This window comes from Acomys russatus, chromosome 3 (assembly GCF_903995435.1).
Source record: "Acomys russatus chromosome 3, mAcoRus1.1, whole genome shotgun sequence".
Classification (NCBI taxonomy): Eukaryota; Metazoa; Chordata; class Mammalia; order Rodentia; family Muridae; genus Acomys; species Acomys russatus.
In genome coordinates, this window is record NC_067139.1 from 7755446 (window position 1) to 7773277 (window position 17832).

Consider the following 17832-nt stretch of genomic DNA (forward strand, 5'->3'; position numbering starts at 1 on the left):
CCATTTTCTCGATCTGCTTTTATGCTTTGGTTGTTCACAGGAATCAGTGTACCAAATTTGATTTCACTATTAAAAATGTCCTTAAACAGAACTGAAATAAGCAATCATTAAGTCGGTTTTAGATTTTACCTTTATTTTATGTAAATCTCTGTTTTCCAAGATTGTCAGAAATAGTCAAATCTATCAGCATTGTATAGTGGTTGATATATTTATGAGTTCTTTCTTTCTTCCATTGTATTAAAATCAACTTGTTGATTTTTTTTTTATCCAGTGGCAATAATTCTGCTCTTTATTAAAGAAACTACATTTCTTGAACAGCCTTCCAATGCTGGTGTCAATGACATCTGAACAAAGCACTTCCCATGCCGTACTGAGGGAATCCGTGCCTCAGAAAACTCCAAGACATTTGATATTCTGATTCCTCAATTCTTCACTCCTTATGCTATGAAAGCATTTTAGTCATAAAATAGATGGATTAAAATGTCAATCCCAGAGCTACAACCAATCATTTATTAGTGTTTGTCTTAGTTAGGTTTCTATTTCATTGCTGTGATAAACCCTAATGACCAAGAGCAACTCAGGGGTCAAGGGGCTTATTTCATCTTACAATTGGTCCATCATCCAGGGAACTCATGGCAGGAACTGACACAGAAGCCATGGAGGGACATGTATTACAGGCTTGCTCCTAATGGCTTGTTCTACCTGCTTTCTTTTGTCGTCTGGGATCACCTGCCCAGGAATGGCACTGCACACAGTGGGTAGGGTTCTTCTACACTAAGCATGATTCAGGAAAATGTCCTACAGACTTGTCTATAAACCAATCTTACGGAGGCATTTTCTCAATTAAAATTACCCCTTCCAAGATACACTTAAGTTTTGTCAAGCTAACAAAAACCAACTAGCACATTGTTATTATCAGTATGTTCTCCCAGGTGAGGTTCTTATGGATTTGTTGATATTTCAGTATTTTTTAGTATATAAAATGAAATAGATATATCTATATTAATGTTTGTTAAATTTCATCAGCCTATTTCTTGATTTTGCTTTTATTTTTATTTCTTACATCTTTAGAGTCATTTTCTCTCGTTCCACTGTCCTTTTTGTGTTATTTATTTTTATGTATATTCATGTTTTCCGTGCTTGCTAACTGTGCATCCCATATGTACCTAGTGCCCACAGAGGCCAGAAGGCCAGAGGAGGGCATCAGGTGTCCTGGAACTGTAGTTACAGATGTTTGTGAGCAGCCATGTGGACACTAGGAATCAAAGAGCACTGGTTGCTTTTCCAGGGGTTTAATTTCCACCATCCACATGGTGTCTTATAACTGCCTGTAACTGTAGTTCCAGGGGATTCAGTGGCCTTTTCTAGCTTCATGTACACAGTGCACAGACATATATGCAGACAAAACACCAGTACACATAAAAAATAAAATAATATTTCTTCAGCACTTTATTGACTTCTGAAAGTCATATGGAAGATGTATAAATCATAATGTTTTTCCTCAAGAGATCTAATAAGGATTCAATAAGCTTTCTTCTTATATAAGAAAAGGCAATTAAATGTGACAGAAATAATTGTATGATGAACTTTTGAGAAATTTAAAAGGCTTTAATGGTTAGAGAAGAGAAATATATGTACAGGAGAAATTGATTAAAATCCCCAAAAGAAGTTTGATTTTGATTTTTAAAATACAGCCATATTGTTGTTTGGCATATTAGGTAGAGTAAAATTTTAAGAGAAGTAAAACTACAAAAATAAAAGAATCAAAGATTTGATTAAAATTGTAGAAATTATCATTTTAGTTTGTAGTATAGTGTTGGTCCCTAGGCAGTATGAAATTTCACTCTAGTCTCAGAACTCTGTATTTCTGATGAGGGAGCAATAATTGATAGTTTTGCAGACTTCTACTAGATCTACAAATACTAGAGCTCTAATTTTGGCACGTATATGAGACTGAAATGTCTAAGAAACCTTGCCAAACACACAAATATAATAAAGTTTGAAAATGTGAGGCTTACAGGGTTAGCAGTGTGGAGGATCCTGAACAGTCACTTCTCAGGCTTGTGAGGTGAATACATCCAGGAAGCAGAACACTGTGTAGTTCTCTCTCAGCAAGGTTTTATTTGATGGAAACCATCACAACAGTTCAATATAGAACAAAATAATATAATTTAGTAGGCCATACACAACACTTACACTAACAGGGCTATTATTTGCGCATTCCTTGATTTTTCATCACGAAGACGCTCGCCATCAACCTCTTGAATGCCCCCTTTACCTCTTTGTTCCTGAGTGTGTAGATGAGGGGGTTCAGCATGGGTGTGATGATCCCATAGAAGAGGGACACCATTTTGCCTCTGTCCTTGGAGGCAGGGGACGGTGGCTGCAGATACATGTAGATGGCAGTACCATAAAAAAGTATCACCACAATTAGGTGGGAGCCACATGTCCCAAATGCCTTTCGACGACCTTCAGCAGACTTTATTCTCAACACTGCCTTGACAATAAAAGCATATGATATGAGGATGAGAGTCACAGGTATTAAAAGAAAGACAACACTTATGAAGAATTGTTCAGCTTCAATTGCCGTCGTATCCACACAGGACAACTTGAGCAGGGCAGGGATCTCACAAAGGAAATGATCTACTTCCTTGTGACCACACAGTGGCATCTGAAGGGTCCAAGTGGACTGCACTACTGAGTTGCTGAAGCCACTGATCCAACACGCAGCTGCCAACAGGAGGCAGCGCCTTTGGTGCATGATGACTGAGTAATGGAGAGGCCGACAGATGGCTAAAAACCTATCAAAGGACATGACGCCCAGGAGAAAGCATTCGGTGCAACCCAAGGCCAGGAAAATGAAAAGCTGGGCCACGCAGCCGCCATAGCTGATCACCTTCCGGATGCTGCATATGTTGACGAGCATCTGGGGGACCGTGCTTGTGGTGTAGCACAGGTCCAGCAGAGACAGGTTAGTGAGGAAAAAGTACATGGGGGTGTGGAGCTTGGAATCCAGGCGGGATACAAGAATTATCATCATATTCCCAAAGATGGTCAAGACATAGGACACTAGAAACACCACGAAGAGGGGCAGCTCCAGCCATGGCCGATCTGAAAACCCTAGGAGAATGAATTCGTGCGAGACGCTCTCATTCGCCAGACTCATGCTAAATGGTACAGCCTCCGGGTCCCTGGAACACAAAGGGTTAGGAAGTGGGTGAACATGTTTATTGGACGTGTCACTTGTGACGTCACGATGCTGGAGTTGCAGGCATTCACAAACTGATCCTGTTCGTGTGAAAAATGTATTAACAAAAGGTTCAGTGTCTGCTAAACCTTTCAGGGATGTTTATGTGTTTTTAACAGTTTTTACCACAGTGTGATTTCAAGGTTACAGCACTTTATCTGTTTCCACAGTCACAGAGCTTCTCCTTTGGTGTTTGCTGTTGCGTGCATGTGTGGTCCCCGGGTCTTTTTGCTCAGTTATGCGCTTTCAGGGGGATACAGATATTGCTCCTGTTATTTGGATTCATTTTAATATCTTCCCAGAATCGGTGAGAGTCTCTGCCTGTAGGCATTTGTTAAAATTATTTAAACCTCATTTCCCCACTATTTCTGCCCTTCCCTCAAATAAATCCAGATATTACAGCATCTATCTATAGCAAGTGTCCACACAAAGTCAGGAGACTTTTCCTCTTTCTCTCATGTCACAGGATCTACACAGGACTGTCTGCTCATGTAGTACCTGAGGCTGGCAGGCCTGGCTCATCCACCTCCAGCTCCCTTCTGTAACTAGTGTCATGGCTCTGCCTGCCAATGCTTCTTGTCTTCTGAGCTTCAGGTTCCTCGTTTGTGAGACAGAGATGCAGATGAGAAGTACCAGTGCACCCCATTCAGCCTGGCTCCGTCCTCTGGAGTGTGAAAACGAGCAGCCAGGGTGCTGGAAGGACCGAGGCGCTCAGGAGATTCACTTGGAGCATTTACAGTGCTCACTTCCTAGGGGCCAGCAGCACACTTGCCTGTGATACCACCCCAACAGTCAGCCTCAATCCGGGGGCCAAGGAAACACATGCTAAGTATGAGTGTTACCTGTTGTGTAAACTGTTGGCAGTGACTGGTCCCCAGGAGCACAGATGCTCAGCACTTGTCTCAGAGTGCTGGGATGATTTGGGTCGACACGAGTCAGAACCTTGGAAGTAGCAATATAGCAACTCCAACATTTAAAAACTATCCATCCCCAAGAAACCTCCACAAAATTTAATTTGTCAATATGAGAATGGTGTTTTTTCAATTTTATCCCTACTCCTTAAAATATTGGCAGTGGGTATTGCTAGCACCCATTTGATTTTCTTCTATTCTTTGTAAAACAGTTAGCTCTTTCATCTGTTAGGTATTCATAAAAATAAGATAGGAAATAGCGTTTCAATGTATTTTGTGTGTGCATTTGTGTGCATGCTAGAGTGTGCTAGTTTGTACACATGCATGCTAAGCATATATATGAAGGTCAGAGGACACCGTGGCTGCTGTTGTATTTTACTTTGTTTGAGGCGGTGTTTTTCTTCTATTGTTCAGGTTGTATATGGCAGGCTAGCTGGCCCTCAAGAGCTAGTCTCTGTCTCTCACCTTGCTAGAAGCACTGGATTCCAAAGAACAAGAGTAGTCAACCTAATGTGGTTCCTGTGGTTTTGAACTCTGGTCCTCAAACTTGTGTGATAAGGAATTTGTTTGCTGAGCCATTTTCTCAGTACCTCCACATATTTTTTTAGATATGGTCTCATTTATCCCAGGCTGGCCTCAGACTCACATTTCCTTTACTGTGATTCCTTGCTATTTTATGCTTTCTCAAATCACTCCATAGTCTCCCCCCGGCCCCCATCAAGACAGGGTTTCTCTGTGTAGCTTTGGCTGTACTGGGCTCGCTTTGTAGACCAGGCTGGCCTCAAACTCACAGAGATCAGTCTGCCTCTGCCTCCCTGGGTGCTGGGATTACAGCCACCATGTCCAGCTCACCTCATATTCTTATGAAAGGATCTCTCAAATATATTTTTCTAAAGTATGTAGATAAACAATAGGAGTCGTCACCCCACCCCCACATAGCTAATAACAAAAGACTTTAGGTAAAACTTACTGTCTAGAAAAGATGAAGCTGGAAACAGAAGCGTGGGTTTGTATGCTCCTCTGGCTTAGGTTATTTTTCTAAGAGCCCAGATCTGCCTGAGGAGTAACAGAGGGAACAGCTGACTTGCTCTGAAGCCCACGGTCCTCACTGAGATCGCACACTTCTTCTAAGGCTCAAATGCTACTGCGACCTTATTAATTTCTTATATATTCTACTTACCTCTAATTTAAGCATGAGAGACAGAAAGGTTTGTTTTGGCTTCCAAGAAGTCTGGCAAACAGATTTCAAACAGAACTAATTTAACGTGCACAAATATAATGCTATTCCCACATTCTACGAGGGCATATGCTCAGGTGAAATGAATCCGATTCTTCAGTTCTGCTGGCTGGGAGTCCCAAGCTCTCTGGTGAGAACGACTTACCCGTCATGGCCAGGAAGTGTGGCACTGGAGTCATGTGGATTCCACTTCAGTGAGCAAAGCACTATTTTTAAAAGACATTTTATGATTGCTTTTACAAAAATGGGGGAAAATATATTTTCAGCCAATACTTGTTTGGCTTCTGGTGAAAATCTTAAGTCTGTTCCTTCCTTTATAGTGTCCATTAGGACCGAGTCAACCTCCTGATCCAATGGAAGAGAAGGAGAGATGTCACTCTTTCATCCTTGTTTGTTTCAGGATAGAACTTTCTCCAGGGACCAAACCATAACTTTCTAACACTACACCAGTGGCGATGGGGACTAAGAAAAAAAAAAAAAAAAAAAAACCCTTAACAACTGAAAACTGAATTTTGTGCTCAGCAGAGATTTACTTACACATGTAAATTATTATTTAATGATTTCTCTAAAGGCATTAAATTACTTTTTGTTCCCCCCCTTTTTTTTGTTTTTCTTCATTTCTTCATATTTTTTGAGAAAGGTCTGGATATCTAGCATAGGCTGTCCTCAATCTTAAGATCCCCCTGCCTCAGTCTTCAAGGTGTTGAGATTACAGGTGTGCATCTCCACATCTGGCCAACAGTCAGTTCTATTAGAAAAAAGAAAATTTATTTCCTGTTTCCCTAAATGCTATCTAAAATTGTGCTGTCATGCCTTTGACTTACATCGTAGGAAACAGACCTCTTTTTTTAACTTATCTTTTTAAATTGTTTATTAACTTTGTCTAGGATATATTTTATATGAGAAAACTTTTGAAGCTTACATATCTATATCCACTGTTCCTTCATGGGCTTCATTATCTCCACATAAAGTTATTTTTAACAGGGATTATATATGGCCCCTTGCATTATCTTGTTTACAATTTATCTGCAATACAGAATTAAGCTTAGTCAGAATAGAAATGCATTTGTGTTTTCATTTTTATGATGTGCAGGATCACTTCAACTTAATTTTTAGAAGGATAGATTTAGAAGACATATTTATAATTGTTTTAAAAAACTGCACTTTTAACAAATTTGGAGGGAAATTCCAAGAAATTATCACACTAAAAAAATAAAACTGATGTAAAGTAGCCAGGCTCAAGAAGACCAAGGCCAAATAACCAATGTAAGAAAACTGATCCAATTAGCAAGGAAACCTCTATTAAAGAAATGATAAAACTCTGTAGTCTTATCAGTTCTTAAAAGGAGAACTGAGTGTTGTAGGCTTTCTGAAGAGACATAAGAAAAAAATTTCTTTTTATTTATTTTTTCGTTTTTATAGGTCTTTGATAATTCCATACAATATATTTTTTATCATATTTAGCCTCCCCCCAACTCCTCTCAGATCCATCTCCCCTTTCTAATCCACTCAACTGTGTCCTCTCATTTTATTTAAACCTATCAACTCCAATGTGTGCTTCAGGTACATTCTTGGATGTGTGCCTTCACGAGAGGGCAGCCAACTCACAGGAGGCTCCGCTCTTAAAGAAAACTGAGAGCTGTAGAGATGGCTGATTTCCAGAGATCCTGTGTTCAATCTGTAGCAACCATGTGGTGGCTCACAACCATCTATAATCACATGTAGTGTTCTCCTCTGGCGGGCAAGCACACATGCAGGCAAACATTGTATACATAATAAATAAACCCTTTTTTAAAAAAAAAAAAAAGGAAAAGAAAAATAAAACTGAAGGAGCCACAGTTGCCAAAAGAGCTTTAGCTAGGGATGGGACTTAATGCCTGCCTTCCCTCCCCATGCTGCAATTTTGTCTGACTTGAGTTAATGCTGCCATGAATTCATATGTAGAATGTTTTGCTATGTTCACAAAACACTATTTCTTCTGGTTCTTATAATATTTCAATCCCCTCTTCTTAGCGATTCCTGAGCCTTAGGCAGATGAGACATGATATAGATGCTCCATTTAGGACTGAGAATTCTGCAGTCTCTTATTTTTTTGTGCCTTGACAGATTTGTGAGTCTCTATGTTACTCTCAATCTAATTTTTTTTTTTTTTGAAAAAGAGGTTTCTCTGATGAGGGTTGAGACATACAGTACATTAGAAGTTGGTTTACTACTATGCCCATTCAGCAGGCATAGAAGGTTCTGCCCTAGGACCTAGGACCTGGCTAGCTACAAATTTTGGGCTCTGATAGTAGGGCCAGATGAGGGTTTCAACTTGTGGATCAGCCCTGAAATCCAGTAAGAAAATGGTTGATTACTTCTGTGATGCTTATGCAGTATTGCACATGAAGGCGTGGTGTCTTGCCTGGACAGCCATTGTTGTATCCCTCACAGCTGGGTAAGGTTAATGATTACTTTTCTCTTCTTTGTATAGCCATGAAAGCTACCTGGTAGAGACGAGTCTTCCAGGCCTGTACTACCTTGATTTCTCTGTGTTCTATGACTCAAGTGTGTGCTGTCTTCAGAACTAGGGTCTAAGTGTCAAGTTGTGAGTAGCCAGGACCGTTGCCAATAGCCTGTAAAGTTGGGGGGGGCTTATGGGGTCTCATTGCCCAACAACTCAAAAAGAGGTAACCCATTCTTGTCACTGAGAACTAATAGGGGGCATTGGTGCTCTGCTGTAGGGAACTCTATTCAAGCTCTTTATATGTGTGTTTGTGTATATTTTAGAAAGCTTCTGCAGGTTTCCATATGACTTTTTCAAAATGTCTTTGGTGTCAGTTCCCCCAACTCCATCCTCTACCTTGCCCTCTCGTCTGATCCTTAACTTTTCCTGTATCATCGCTCACTTCTAACCCTTTATGTCTTTGCTTCCTATTTCCTTACCCTTGAAATCCACCTCCTATTTCCTGGCCTTTACAAATACCTGAGGAATTAAAGCTAACAGCCCTAAATAAAATCCTAATTTTTGTGTGTGTATGGGTTATCTTGTTCAGAATGATGATTTCCAGCTTCATCACTTACATGTGCCATTCATAATTTCTTAAGAGCTGAACAATATTTGTTATGTAAATGTACCATACTTTCATTATTCATTCATTGTTTCTAGGTGCCTAGGCTGTTTCCATTTTCTGGCTAGTACGACTAAAGCAGCAATGAGCACAGATGGGCAGCTATCTGTATAAGAGTGTGCAGGGTCCTTCGGGTCTCTGCATAGGGATCTTGTGGTAGACCTATTTCTCAGGTTTGAGGAACCTCTGCTCTGATTTCCAGAGTGCTGCACCAGCAAGGAATACACATTTCTCTTTTCTATATCCATTCCAGTCATTGTCTTTTTTGGGGGGATAGGGTGGAGAGGGGAATCTTAGCTGTTTTATCTGGAGTATGATGAAATCTCAATGTAGTTTAATTTGCATTTCCCTGATCCATAAGGATGTGGAAAATTTTAAAAAATGTTTCTTGTCCATTTGTATTCCTTCTTGTGAAAACTGTTTAGTTCCATGGTCTATTTCTAAGTTATATTATTTATTTTCTTGATGTTTAGTGTGGTTCTTCCGCAGTTCTTCTTATAGTCTAACTACTAATCCTCTGTGCGACATATAAGTGGTAAAGATATTGGTCAGTCTGGAAGTTTCTTCTTCACTTGAGTGAAGTTTTCTATACAGCCTTTTGCTGTATAGAAAGTTTTCGTTTTCTAAGGTCCCATTCGTTAATTTTTGGTTAACACATATGTGATCAGGGCCCTTTTCAGAAACCATTTCCTGTGCTAGTAGTTCAAGCCTATTCCTTACTTTTTCTCTGTTCAGGGTATCAGGTCTTATGTTGACCATTTGGGGTAGAGTTTTATGCAGGGTTAGAAAGAAGAATCCAGTTTCATCCTACATGTATCTACATGTAGCTATCCAGTTGATCAGAATCATGTTGGAAGATACCATCTTTTTTTCCAGTGTGTATTGTCAGCTATTTTGTCAAAAATCATGTGACTGCAGGAGTGTGGGTTTATGTGTGGGTCCTCAGTATTATTCCATTGGTCAACATGTATGTTTTTATGCTAGGACCATGCTGTTCATAACTCTTTAGCACGACTGGAAACCTGGGATGATGATTTCTTCAATATCTCTTTTATTGCTCAGGATTGCTTTTACTGCCCTTGGTCTTTTGTATTTTCATATAAAATTTAAAATTTTTTTCAATTTGTGTGGGTAAATTTCATTGGCCTTTTATGGTAATTGCCTTGAAATTGTTTTTGGTAGGATGGCCACTTTCACATTGTTATACCTGTCAGTTCATAAGCATGGGAGATTTTTCCTTTCTGGTACCTTCTTCAGTTTCCCTTTTCAGTTTCTTAATCTTTTCATACTACAAGTCTTTCACTTCCCTGGTTCTATTTATTTTAAGTGTTCTGGTTTATTTTTCTGTTACTGTGAATGAAATTGCTTTCCTGGTGTCTTTCTTTGCACACTTGCCATTTGTAATTAGTAACTACTAAATTTTGTGTGTTAATTTTGTATCCTCCTACTGTGCTGTAGATTTATAGTGGAGTATTTCATGTATAGAATCATGTCGTCTGCAAACAAGGAGACTTTGAGATAGTTCCCCTAGAGTTGGGTCTTGCACAGAGTTAGTTTTTGGATGGTGTTATTGAATCTCAGCTTAGATATGGCAGGTGGCAGAAATACCTAGAGAGTTTGATGACCTTAAGAGTTTCCTATCTGAGATAATGAGTCCTTCTGAGAAATGAACATGGGTTCTCATAGGGCCGAAACTCAATAAAAGCTGAGGAAAGTTAGCCAAGGAAGAAAACTCAACACACTCTTTGGTTTCTATTCCATTTTGTTCCCACCTTTCTTTTTTTTCACATGTGGTCCATACTTACCCACAACTCATTACAAGTACAATCATGTTTATAACTTATTCAAATATTATGGTTGTGGAAATCTCTGTTGGATGAAATAATGTAATACAACCCAAAGATCCCAAGTGTTGCAAGTTACAGTATCACTTAATGTATAATAAATTTGACATTATAGACTATCTCAGAAGAAGCAAAGTCTATGCCAGGCATCATCTCCACAAATTCAATAATATTAAATCACATTCCCTTTTATTACAACTTCATCAAATTGTTTTCTTGGAACTTTCATAGAAGAAAGAAGAGATTTTCCTCGGTACTTTTATCAAATGTATTCAGAACATTCGATGTCAAGCACATATTAGTTCTTTGAACTTTATTTTCTCAAACTGCTTTGAATAACGTTTGTCTCTATGTGCTTTGTAGGGACACCACAGTTTATAATAGCACATATATCTTGCATCATTCCCCCTTAGTATTTATATTCACTAAGCTGCTAAATCTATCATGACTCTTGCCTTTCAAAACTCCAATGTCTACTTCCTTTCTGCCTTTCTCATCCTAGCCTGTTACCTACCCTATTGATATAAAGGCATTTTCATGAAAGGAATTACTTTTCTTTAGTAAACTTTTGGGACAGAGTCTCATTCTGTAATCCAGGCTTTCCTGGACCTCAGGGCCACCCTGCCTCTGCATCTTAAGTGCTGGATAATCACAGATATGTACACAGTGCCCTGCTTCATTTGTTAGTCCTTGCGTCTCACTACTTGCAATAGTCTTTTGCTTTACTCCAAAGGAGACTTTCCAAAACAGAAGTCTTCTCAGCCCACGTAGAGTCCTGGCATGGATGCCCTTCGCCTAGAGCAGGATGCACACATTCTTTAGCTCTGGTTCTGAGTCTGAGTCTGTTTACATTTACAGTCTCAGGTCTACCTCAAGAGCTTCTGTCTGCCTTGTGCTAAAGCTACTAAACTATTGAGCATTTTTCAGACATAATGAAAGATGGAACTAGTTGTAATAAAGTAATTTGAAATAAAGGAAAGGAGAACAGCATTTAGAGGGGGGAAAATGATCAAACTTCAATCAAGAAACAACCGCTATGACCTTAAGGTTTTAATGTTGCATTTAAAATTAATGGAAAGAAAACTCTTTGAAGAGTGCCTGTGAATTATGCAGAGTAAGAAATGTTGGATGGCCTCATTGTCCCTTACACACAATATATATTTTGCAAGTATACATTACATAATTGCTATTTCTTTTGTTTGTTTGTTTTCTTTGCCCTTTGGGACAGGGTTTCTCTGTGTAGCCTTGGCTGTCCTGGACTCACTTTATAGACCAGGCTGGCCTTGAACTCACAGGGATCCACCTGCCTCTGCCTCCAGAGTGCTGGGATTAAAGGCATGCGCCACCACAGCCCGACCATCATTGCCACTTCTACAGTCACAAAATGTCTAAAGGGACGTGGTCAGAAAAGGGGCACCAGAGTTTGTGTGAAAGTCAGATCTCATTCTCCACTCAACGGTGGAGAATGTCCTGTCCATCGGCTAGCCTGGGTAGGGGTTCGAAGTTTACTGCCTATATTTTCCTTGGCAGGTGCCATAGTTTGATGAGGACCCCAGGACCCAGATCTGCCTGTCATAAAGTTCCTCTTGTAGGTTTCCAGGACCCTCTGGATCCTTCTATTTCCCCATTCTCCTATGCTTCTCTCACCTAACGTCTCAATAGGATGTCCTCCCCTCTGACCCATTTTCCTGGTAAGTAAAGTTTTTCATGGGACTTACCCCTTTGATTAGTGTCTCAATATAAGTGAGTATATACCATTTAACTCTTTTTGCTTCTCAGTGAACTCACTCAGTATGATATGGAGGAGGTCCCCCTCAGTCACAGACATAGGCGACGGGAGTGGGGGCGGGGAGCAGGAGGGAGGGAGGAATAGGAGGCAACTCTAATTTTTGCACATATATGAGACTACTCGTGTGCACTAAAATGTATTATATCTGGAGAAAATATCCAAAACCATTTATTTTGAGATTCTGAAATTTCTAAGAAACCTTGCCAAACACACAAATATCATAAAGTTTGAAAATGTGAGGCTTACAGGGTTAGCAGTGTGGAGGATCCTGAGCAGTCACTTCTCAGGCTTGTGAGGTGAATACATCCAGGAAGCAGAACACTGTGTAGTTCTCTCTCAGCAAGGTTTTATTTGATGGAAACCATCATAACAGTTCAATATAGAACAAAATAATATAATTTAGTAGGCCATACACAACACTTACACTAACAGGGTTATTATTTGCGCATCCCCTGTTTTTTCATCACGAAGACGCTCACCATCAACCTCTTGAACGCCCCCTTTACCTCTTTGTTCCTGAGTGTGTAGATGAGGGGGTTCAGCATGGGTGTGATGATCCCATAGAAGAGGGACACCATTTTGCCTCTGTCCTTGGAGGCAGGGGACGGTGGCTGCAGATACATGTAGATGGCAGTACCATAAAAAAGTATCACCACAATTAGGTGGGAGCCACATGTCCCAAATGCCTTTCGCCGACCTTCAGCCGACCTTATTCTCAACACTGCCTTGACAATAAAAGCATATGATATGAAGACGAGAGTCACGGGTATTAAAAGAAAGAGCACACTGATGAAGAACAGCTCTGCTTCAATTGCCGTCGTATCCACACAGGACAACTTGAGCAGGGCAGGGATCTCACAAAGGAAATGATCTACTTCCTTGTGACCACACAGTGGCATCTGAAGGGTCCAAGTGGACTGCACTACTGAGTTGCTGAAGCCACTGATCCAACACGAAGCTGCCAACTGGAGGCAGCGCCTTTGGTGCATGATGACTGAGTAATGGAGAGGCCGACAGATGGCTAAAAACCTATCAAAGGACATGACGCCCAGGAGAAAGCATTCGGTGCAACCCAAGGCCAGGAAAATGAAAAGCTGGGCCACGCAGCCGCCATAGCTGATCACCTTCCGGATGCTGCATATGTTGACGAGCATCTGGGGGACCGTGCTTGTGGTGTAGCACAGGTCCAGCAGAGACAGGTTAGTGAGGAAAAAGTACATGGGGGTGTGGAGCTTGGAATCCAGGCGGGATACAAGAATTATCATCATATTCCCAAAGATGGTCAAGACATAGGACACTAGAAACACCACGAAGAGGGGCAGCTCCAGCCATGGCCGATCTGAAAACCCTAGGAGAATGAACTCCTGCGAGACGCTCTCATTCGCCAGACTCATGCTAAATGGTACAGCCTCCGGGTCCCTGGAACACAAAGGGTTAGGAAGTGGTTGAACATGTTTATTGGACGTGTCACTTGTGACACCACGGTGCTGGAGTTGCAGGCATTCACAAACTGATCCTGTTCGTGTGAAAAATGTATTAACAAAAGGTTCAGCGTCTGCTAAACCTTTCAGGGATGTTTATGTGTTTTTAACAGTTTTTACCACAGTGTGATTTCAAGGTTACAGCACTTCATCTGTTTCCACAGTCACAGAGCTTCTCCTTTGGTGTTTGCTGTTGCGTGCATGTGTGGTCCCCGGGTCTTTTTGCTCAGTTATGTGCTTTCAGGGGCATACAGATATTGCTCCTGTTATTTGGATTCATTTTAATATCTTCCCAGAATCGGTGAGAGTCTCTGCCTGTAGGCATTTGTTAAAATTATTTAAACCTCATTTCCCCACTATTTCTGCCCTTCCCTCAAATAAATCCAGATATTACAGCATCTATCTATAGCAAGTGTCCACACAAAGTCAGGAGACTTTTCCTCTTTCTCTCATGTCACAGGGTCTACACAGGACTGTCTGCTCATGTAGTACCTGAGGCTGGCAGGCCTGGCTCATCCACCTCCAGCTCCCTTCTGTAACTAGTGTCATGGCTCTGCCTGCCAATGCTTCTTGTCTTCTGAACTCCAGGTTCCTCGTTTGTGAGACAGAGATACAGATGAGAAGTACCAGTGCACCCCATTCAGCCTGGCTCCATCCTCTGGAGTGTGAAAACAAGCAGCCAGGGTGCTGGAAGGACCGAGGCGCTCAGGAGATTCACTTGGAGCATTTACAGTGCTCACTTCCTAGGGGCCAGCAGCACACTTGCCTGTGATACCACCCCAACAGTCAGCCTCAATCCGGGGGCCAAGGAAACACATGCTAAGTATGAGTGTTACCTGTTGTGTAAACTGTTGGCAGTGACTGGTCCCCAGGAGCACAGATGCTCAGCACTTGTCTCAGAGTGCTGGGATGATTTGGGTCGACACGAGTCAGAACCTTGGAAGTAGCAATATAGCAACTCCAAGATCTAAAAACTATCTATCCCCAAGAAACCTCCACAAAATTTAATTTGTCAATATGAGAATGGTTTTTTTTTTCAATTTTATCCCTATTCATTAAAATATTGGCAGTGGGTATTGCTAGTACCCATTTGATTTTCTTCTATTCTTTGTAAAACAGTTAGCTCTTTCATCTGTTAGGTATTCATAAAAATAAGATAGGAAATAGCGTTTCAATGTATTTTGTGTGTGCATTTGTGTGCACGCTAGAGTGTGCTAGTTTGTACACATGCATGCTAAGCATATATATGAAGGTCAGAGGACACCGTGGCTGCTGTTGTATTTTACTTTGTTTGAGGCGGTATTTTTCTTCTATTGTTCAGGTTGTATATGGCAGGCTAGCTGGCCCTCAAGAGCTAGTCTCTGTCTCTCACCTTGCTAGAAGCACTGGATTCCAAAGAACAAGAGTAGTCAACCTAATGTGGTTCCTGTGGTTTTGAACTCTGGTCCTCAAACTTGTGTGATAAGGAATTTGTTTGCTGAGCCATTTTCTCAGTACCTCCACATATTTTTTTAGATATGGTCTCATTTATCCCAGGCTGGCCTCAAACTCACATTTCCTTTACTGTGATTCCTTGCTATTTTATGCTTTCTCAAATCACTCCATAGTCTCCCCCCGGCCCCCATCAAGACAGGGTTTCTCTGTGTAGCTTTGGCTGTACTGGGCTTGCTTTGTAGACCAGGCTGGCCTCAAACTCACAGAGATCAGTCTGCCTCTGCCTCCCTGAGTTCTGGGATTACAGCCACCATGTCCAGCTCACCTCATATTCTTATGAAAGGATCTCTCAAATATATTTTTTCTAAAGTATGTAGATAAACAATAGGAGTCTTCACCCCACCCCCACATAGCTAATAACAAAAGGCTTTAGGTAAAACTTACTGTCTAGAAAAGATGAAGCTGGAAACAGAAGCGTGGGTTTGTATGCTCCTCTAGCTTAGGTTATTTTCCTAAGAGCCCAGATCTGCCTGAGTAGTAACAGAGGGAACAGCTGACTTGCTCTGAAGCCCACGGTCCTCACTGAGATCACACACTTCTTCTAAGGCTCAAATGCTACTGCGAGCTTATTTATTAATTTCTTATATATTCTACTTGCCTCTAATTTAAGCATGAGAGACAGAAAGGTTTGTTTTGGCTTCCAAGAAGTCTGGCAAACAGATTTCAAACAGAACTAATTTAACGTGCACAAATATAATGCTATTCCCACATTCTACGAGGGCATATGCTCGCTCAGGTGAAATGAATCCGATTCTTCAGTTCTGCTGGCTGAGAGTCCCAAGCTCTCTGGTGAGAAGGACTTACCCGTCATGGCCAGGAAGTGTGGCACTGGAGTCATGTGGATTCCACTTCAGCGAGCAAAGCACTATTTTTAAAAGACATTTTATGATTGCTTTTACAAAAATGGGGGAAAATATATTTTCAGCCAATACTTGTTTGGCTTCTGGTAAAAATCTCAACTCTGTTCCTTCCTTTATAGTGTCCATTAGGACCGAGTCAACCTCCTGATCCAATGGAAGAGGAGAGATGTCACTCTTTCATCCTTGTTTGTTTCAGGATAGAACTTTCTCCAGGGACCAAACCGTAACTTTCTAACACTACACCAGTGGCGATGGGGACTAAGGAAAAAAAAAAAAAACAAAAAAAAAACAAAAAAAACCTTAACAACTGAAAACTGAATTTTGTGCTCAGCAGAGATTTATTTACACTTGTAAATTATTATTTAATGATTTCTCTAAAGGCATTAAATTACTTTTTGTTCCCCCCGCCCTTTTTGTTTTTCTTCATTTCTTCCTATTTTTTGAGAAGGGTCTGGAAATCTAGCATAGGCTGTCCTCAATCTTAAGATCCCCCTGCCTCAGTCTTCAAGGTGTTGAGATTACAGGTGTGCGTCACCACATCTGGCCAACAGTCAGTTCTATTAGAAAGAAGAAAATTTATTTCCTGTTTCCCAAAATGCTATCTAAAATTGTGCTGTCATGCCTTTGACTTACATCGTAGGAAACAGACCTCTTTTTTTAACTTATCTTTTTAAATTGTTTATTAACTTTGTCTAGGATATATTTTATGTGAGAAAACTTTTGAAGCTTACATATCTATACCCACTATTCCTTCATGGGCTCATTATCTCCACATAAAGTTATTTTTAACAGGGATTATATATGGCCCCTTGCATTATCTCGTTTACAATTTATCTGCAATACAGAATTAAGCTTAGTCAGAATAGAAATGCATTTGTGTTTTCATTTTTATGATGTGCAGGATCACTTCAACTTAATTTTTAGAAGGATAGATTTAGAAGACATATTTATAATTGTTTTAAAAAACTGCACTTTTAACAAATTTGGAGGAAAATTCCAAGAAATTATCACATTAAAAAAATAAAACTGATGTAAAGTAGCCAGGCTCAAGAAGACCAAGGCCAAATAACCAATGTAAGAAAACTGATCCAATTAGCAAGGAAACCTCTATTAAAGAAATGATAAAACTCTGTAGTCTTATCAGTTCTTAAAAGGAGAACTGAGTGTTGTAGGCTTTCTGAAGAGACGTAAGAAAAAATTTTCTTTTTATTTATTTTTTCGTTTTTATAGGTCTTTGATAATTCCATACAATATATTTTTTATCATATTTAGCCTCCCCCCAACTCCTCTCAGATCCATCTCCCCTTTCTAATCCACTCAACTGTGTCCTCTCATTTTATTTAAACCTATCAACTCCAATGTGTGCTTCAGGTACATTCTTGGATGTGTGCCTTCACGAGAGGGCAGCCAACTCACAGGAGGCTCCGCTCTTAAAGAAAACTGAGAGCTGTAGAGATGGCTGATTTCCAGAGGTCCTGTGTTCAATCTGCAGCAACCATGTGGTGGCTCACAACCATCTATAATCACATGTAGTGTTCTCCTCTGGCAGGCAAGCACACATGCAGGCAAACATTGTATACATAATAAATCAATCTTTTTAAAAAAAAAAAAAAAAAAAAAAGGAAAAGAAAAATAAAACTGAAGGAGCCACAGTTGCCAAAAGAGCTTTAGCTAGGGATGGGACTTAATGCCTGCCTTCCCTCCCCATGCTGCAATTTTGTCTGACTTGAGTTAATGCTGCCATGAATTCATATGTAGAATGTTTTGCTATGTTCACAAAACACTATTTCTTCTGGTTCTTATAATATTTCAATCCCCTCTTTTTAGTGATTCCTGAGCCTTAGGCAGATGAGACATGA

General features: G+C 40.4%; 2 protein-coding genes across 2 annotated transcripts; both read right to left on the minus strand.

The window, feature by feature from the left end:
- Positions 1 to 2209: 2209 nt before the first annotated feature.
- Positions 2210 to 3166, minus strand: LOC127186912 (olfactory receptor 2B2-like). Its single transcript, XM_051143194.1, has one exon. The coding sequence runs from the start codon at positions 3164 to 3166 to the stop codon at positions 2210 to 2212; it is 957 nt and encodes a 318-aa protein (XP_050999151.1).
- Positions 3167 to 12575: 9409 nt separating this feature from the next.
- LOC127186913 (olfactory receptor 2B2-like) lies at positions 12576 to 13532 on the minus strand. Its single transcript, XM_051143195.1, has one exon. It carries the CDS (start codon positions 13530 to 13532, stop codon positions 12576 to 12578), a length of 957 nt encoding a protein of 318 aa, XP_050999152.1.
- Between the last annotated feature and the right edge of the window lie 4300 nt (positions 13533 to 17832).